At 43.0% G+C, this 6,000-nt stretch overlaps 1 protein-coding gene across 49 annotated transcripts in view; it reads left to right on the top strand.

Moving 5' to 3' along the window:
• The first annotated feature begins 913 nt into the window (after positions 1-913).
• Positions 914-6,000, top strand: part of Herc4 (HECT and RLD domain containing E3 ubiquitin protein ligase 4) — a 79,191-nt gene continuing 74,104 nt past the window's right edge. For 22 of the 49 annotated variants that reach the window (XR_013046663.1, XR_013046651.1, XR_013046654.1 and 19 more), the window contains exons 1-3: positions 915-1,054; positions 2,492-2,522; positions 2,933-3,236. Coding sequence is in view for 17 of the 49 variants with exons in the window: in XM_042266184.1 (XP_042122118.1) it covers positions 3,011-3,236 (226 nt within the window). In the remaining 32 variants the exon portion in view is untranslated. Of the gene's footprint in view, positions 1,055-1,086; positions 1,652-1,851; positions 2,032-2,491; positions 2,523-2,932; positions 3,237-6,000 lie in introns of those variants that run through there. The other 27 variants (XR_013046656.1, XR_013046659.1, XR_013046658.1 and 24 more) reach the window with 6 other exon arrangements.

The following is a 6,000-nucleotide window of genomic DNA, read 5'->3' as shown; positions in this document are numbered from 1 at the left end:
GATTTCGTTTTCATGAAGCAGGAGCTGCAGCCACACGCTCTAATTTTTCCCCCCCCTTCTGAGTGAAAGAGGCCAGACAATTTAACCTTATCTTCCAATGAGTTAGCTGAGAATGTGAGCCAACACGGTCCCAAGAACCCGAACAAAGATTAGTCTAAGCCTTTGCTCCATTGCTATCAATATACCTCACATGTTTAGATTAAGTTCAGGTGAGTTTAAGGGTAGGCATCTGCTTTTCTAACCGTATTTCTGATTGTTTCGCCGGCTACTTCAACATCTCCTTAGGAAAGGTAGAATAAAATATAGGAAAAGGCTAAAAACCTACAAGCAGAAAGGCACACCAAAAAAGAAAATTCCATCAAGCAGTCCTTGGGAACGCCGAAGCCCTGGTGAACACACCGACCAAAAAAGAAAAAGAAAAGAAAAGGAAAGAAAAAAGAAAAAGTATACTGACAGCTTCTAGCTCTCATTTCTCCACTACTCTGCTAGGAGCAGGGACTGGCGAACACACCGCGCAGGCGCCCGGCTCCGAAGGACCCCTGGGAAGACTTCCCCGCGCAGGCGCGCGAACAGGGAAGTGGGCGGGGCCGCGCGCGCGCGGCGGCCACTTCCGGCAGGCCGTGCCGCCGCCCCCCCTCCCCCCACGCCCCAGCCCCCGCGAAACCACCGCCCCTCTCTCCCTCGCCGCCAGCCTCGCCCTCGGCTTCTCTCCACCCCTCGTGCTCTCCGCCCTGCTCGCCGCCAGCCAGCCAGCCCTTCCCCTCCCGCTCCATCCGGGTCGCGGACGGCTGCCTCTCGGTCCGGAGAGTGCGGGGCGGCAGCTTGTCCTCGGAGGAGCCTGGGAAAGTTTCACCAGGAGAGCGAGCGAGCGAGCCGGGCAGCAGAGCCGGCTGAGCGGCGCCTGGGGTTCTTCCGAAGGAGGAGCCGTGGTCACCGAGCCGCGGCCGGCTGGAAGAGGAAGAAGATCCCGGAGCCGGAGAGCCGTCCAGAGGTCCGGGGCGCGGGCAGCGGCCGCCCTCCATCGCCGAGGGCTCTCCCGGCCCGGAGGGACCCGGTGAGTCGTTGCCCCTGTGGGTTCGGGGTCTTGTGACGGAGGTGGTGGCCTCCGCCGGGGCCTTGGCGAAGGGCGCCGGCGTGCTCCGCGCTTGCCGGCGTGCTCCGCGCTTGCCGGGGCCGGGATGGTGCACCTCTCCCGTGGGCAAGGGCCTCCCCGGGGCCGAGGCCGCTGGGGCCGAGCCCTCTGGGGCGGTCTGGGCGGTGCAAGCCGGTAGCTGCGGGAGTTTGGCTGGTCGGCACGCGAGGCTGGGTTGTGTTGCAGACCCTGCCCCTGCCCCGGGCCGCGTGAGCCGATCGCGGTGCATGGTCAGGCAGAGGAAACTGAACTGCTTCCCCTTCTACCTGTTGCTGGCGAGAGAACGCCTTTCCAATACCGGTTCTGACTTCTGGAGGGAGAGAAAAAAAAAGGGGGTGCCCAAACGAAGCGCGCTGAAATCGGAGATATGTGTCTGTCTTCCGCTAGCCGTACGGAAAAGATACGGAAGGACAATGCAGAACTCTCTGGAACTTTCGAGTTTTGCTGTCCCAAAGGGCGGACATCAGATTTCTGGTTATGCGAGTGTAGTGAGATAGCTTCGGCACTTTCTAAATAAACGTAAGTGCGGGAAAATTATGCTTTGAAATCTCAGATTCAGTGGAAGGAATTTAGGTGACTTTGGACAGCAAGGAGGAAAACTAACTTCCAATAAGGGTGCTATTTAATAACTATTGTTTTTGAAAAAAGATGCGGAGGTTTAGATGAGAAAGACCCATGTCCTTTTTTTTTGGTATAATGTTTATGGATGTTTTGCTTAGGTGTTGTGCACCATGTGTGTGCCTGGTGTTGGTGGAGACCAGAAGAGGGCGTAGGATTCCCTGGGACTAGTTACATACAGACAATAGCGAGCCGCGATGTGGGTGCTGGGAATTGAATCCGGATCCTTTAAAAGAACAGCCAGTGCCCTTAACATCTGAGAGGTCTCTCAGCCCCTCATGGTATGTCTTTCAAGTGAAGAAGTTATATAGATTTCTCTATTAAACTATCAATACCTTACCCCCACCCCCCACCCCATTCCTATTTTGGGGGAAAAGAAGTTCTGGGATTGTTTACAATTTGTTTTTCACCTTCAGGTAATTGTCCTAGAGGTATATATAAATTAATATTATTTTTACTTGTAGGAACCATTCATAATAAAAAATTTTGAATTGAAGGAATCTAGATATTTAAACTGAATATTTTTATGTGTTACAATCACATCGATTTAGTTTTAAAATTAAATTAGTAGAGAGGGGTTGCTGCTAATATTTTGACTTGTAAAATGGAGTTGATTGTTTTAAAATTACGACTTGATAGATTCTAACTTTGTATATAGCCCATTATTAGTATAAGTAATGAGAAGGCCAGTCTAAATTGTGACAATTTTAAGTTCCATTATTGGTTTAATTTCTGTTACAGATAAGAACTTCAGTTTTCTGTTGATGTGGAGGTAGGTATCAGATTGTTGACTTGGGTGAGTTGAGGGAGACTTCAAGGTTATGTTCCTGCGGTTGGCTGGCTTCTTGCTTGTTTGGGCATTAGACACATGACTTATTTACTGTTCTCACTAAACTTAAAGAAAAAAAGAATTTCATAAGAGTACTTATTACTGAGTTATATAAGTCGAAGCCAGTTACGGTTTTAAGTTTTGAAAGAGTAGTAGAAAGTGATGTCATTTTCTAAACATTTGTATATGATGCTTTAAAAAATGAAAGAACTGATTGGTTCTTGGAACCGACTCTGAAGCATGTTTTTAAATGTGTAACAATTGCAGTTCTGATTGTCACTTAACACTTGATTAAAGAGCAGTTATACATCACGATTTCTTTGAAATCCTATTAACTTTGTTTGTCTCCTCAGACATAGGGTACCTCCAAGTTTCCAGTGTTTCAGAAGGGACTTTTATATTGAAACTGGAAGACCAAAGTCATTACAAGCATGTTGTGCTGGGGAAATGCATCCTATGGACAACTAGGTTTAGGTGGAATCGATGAAGAGATTGTACTAGAGCCCAGGAAAAGTGACTTTTTTGTAAATAAAAAGGTCCGAGATGTTGGCTGTGGACTCAGACATACTGTATTTGTTCTTGATGACGGAACTGTGTACACGTGTGGATGTAATGATCTGGGACAGCTCGGTCACGAAAAATCCAGAAAGAAACCAGGTAAGTGAAGAGGTCTCTATTTCTAGCCATTGATAGCATTTTATATTTGAAATGATGGTTTTTATGACCTCTGTAAACCTAAACTTACAGGCTTTATTAAGCTTTGAAATCAAAGTAACAGTTAAACATTCTTGAGTTTTGCACCCTTCTGAGTACTTTGGTTTGTGGTTCTTTTTTCTTCTATTATTACTACTAGTATGACCCCTAATTGATTGTGGTTAAAAATAGCAACAACAAAAACTAGCCTTCAGTGTATGTTTCTTTTGTATAAAATATAAAGGTATCAAAATCTTCAATAAGTTCAGCCACCTTGAACAGATTTTGAATTCCTAACTTGCTCTGTGATGTTTCTGTACACATGGGGGGTATGATAAAAGCTTTTTACTTTGGTTTACTTGTTTAAATCATATCCGAGTTCTTTGGCTTCTCCCCGTTAACTTTAGATATGTAATTTTTGTTTTGCCTAGTTAGAAATACTGTTCAGCTCCCCCCCCCCCATTTTCTGCTTTCACGTGGTCAGTGCTAGCTTTTAAAGAGTTTGTGAATGTGAGGTGGTCTGACTGTGGAGAGTAGTATAAGCAAAACGTAATTCATCAGGTAGTGAGAATTGGAAGCCTTTGGTCGCATTTCGTGCCTGTTTCCCTGGATGTTGTGTTTAATTGGCGGTGACACGCCTGAGGTGGTCTTGTTAGGCACTTTGCTTTCAGCTGTGATAACCAAAAACCACTACATGAAGGTAGTAGATTCAGGTGAGACTGCTGCTGTGCTTAGTTTCATAGCAGTGACGCTTGGGTATTCCCGATGGCAATCCTTTTTTTCTCGATCAGCTCATGGTACAGTGGTTGTTTGGTTTCTGTTTTTTATAGTCTGCTTTTGAGAGATCAGTGGAGGTGTAAAAACTCGGGCATTAAATTGAAATATCTTTTATACCATCTCAGCACCATTGGTACACTTTACTCCTAATTTGCAAGATCCTGGAGGTTTAAGTCTTGTATGTGGGTAGGGTCTTTTTTTTTTTTTAAACATTTATTTATTATGTATACAGCATGTATGCCTGCAGGCCAGAAGAGGGCATCAGATCTCATTATAGATGGTTGTGTGCCACCATATGGTTGCTGGGAATTGAACTCAGGACCTCTGGGAGAGCAGTCAGTGCTCTTAACCTCTGAGCCGTCTCTCCAGCCTCTGGGTAGGGTCTTAATCCCACCTTCTGAGGCATAATATGTAACTTGGTTTTATTGAATGAATGAGAGTGAGTCCTTAATATAGTAGGTCTAATTATTGTAGAACTCGAAGTAAATGATAGTTTTCTTGTATTACATTTCACAAAGGCATCTTTTACAGACTCTTACCAGATTTTCATAGTCTCTTGGGCATTGAGATGGTTGTGGGTGGTAATTTACTATCTGTACATTTTGCTTAGTGTAGTTTTGGGATTACTTACTAGATGTAGGAATTGCCAGTACACTTGCTGTAACTTACTGAGGTTTAGAAATGTTTAATGTTACTAAACACTGTTTGGTGTTCAGAACAAGGGTGAACACATACATCAGTGCTTAGAATGTCAAGCTGCACAGATGAGGTTTGGGGACAGCCAGCTGCTATTCGGTCTTGTTGTTGACTTTGTGATGGTTGTATTGTGACATCTCTGTCTTCCTGTTAATTCATCCTGGAAACATTATTTAGTAATACAAAGTTGAAGAACGTGCTTCCACTTTCAGATCAGCTCATTTATGTCCAGGGCATATAAAATAGATGAGAGAAAAGGAAGAAGAAAAAAAGAGCTTTGTCTTTCCAGAGATTTAGAGCTAGAGTTGGAAGTTCAGACATATATAAATGAAGTAAATAAAGAGAGTTGAAATTCTATTTGCTGTTTATTTCAAGCCTAGGGAATTTAAATGATGAGAAAGATATTGTGGGATTGAATTAAAGGAATAAAAGTTGAAGTTAAATTCTGTCAGTAGTCACATAAATAACCAAAAAGTAAGTCTGGAGTTAGAATTGCTTTTATAAACAGGGTTGGGGAGCCCCGAGCCTAAGCAAAAGCCCTGGTTCTCTGGTATTTTGAGTGTAACTAGATGATAGAGATAGAAAAATGTAGAAATGAAAGGAGGTGTGATGGCTGTGATAGGAAAGATTCCAGCTTTCAGCCTCATTTTTTTGTTTAAAGTACATGAGTGGTAAATTTTAATAATGTTTTAACTAAAATTATTTCTCTTTGGAATGGTTCATCAATGTTTTAAACATGCCCTATCTGTCCCCCTTTTATAAATTGTTGAATTTGAGATATGAGTGTAAAGATAATTGTTAGATCTTACTTAATTGGTTTTCAAGTCTTGTAATTGAGCAGTCTGGTTATGTCTGTGTCATAGACAATTCCTTTATCAGAACTTTACTTAAGTCACAAGGAAAGTAGAGAAAAACTAAGAATTATTTCTTTGCATAGCCTGCTTTATAACCATAACAAATACATTATAACAAAGAAATGGAACTTAACATCATTAAGGTTACTTGAGTCACATTTAGGTTGGCCTTACTGTGTAGTAGTTTGAACATATGACCTATGGGGAGAGTTTTCCATTTTGGATATTTTATGTATATCTGGAATCACATAAAACATTTTTTGACTTTTATTATACCAAGAGTATTAGGTTAAGTCCATATCCATCTGTGTTCTCTTACATAGGTATGACCTCACGACTAGCTCTTTCTGAATTAGTGCAAGAAAAAATGGAATGTCTCTTCCACCTTCATGTATTTTTTT

This window comes from Peromyscus maniculatus, chromosome 21, assembly GCF_049852395.1.
Source record: "Peromyscus maniculatus bairdii isolate BWxNUB_F1_BW_parent chromosome 21, HU_Pman_BW_mat_3.1, whole genome shotgun sequence".
Lineage (NCBI taxonomy): Eukaryota > Metazoa > Chordata > Mammalia > Rodentia > Cricetidae > Peromyscus > Peromyscus maniculatus.
This window is presented reverse-complemented; position numbering and strand designations above follow the sequence as displayed.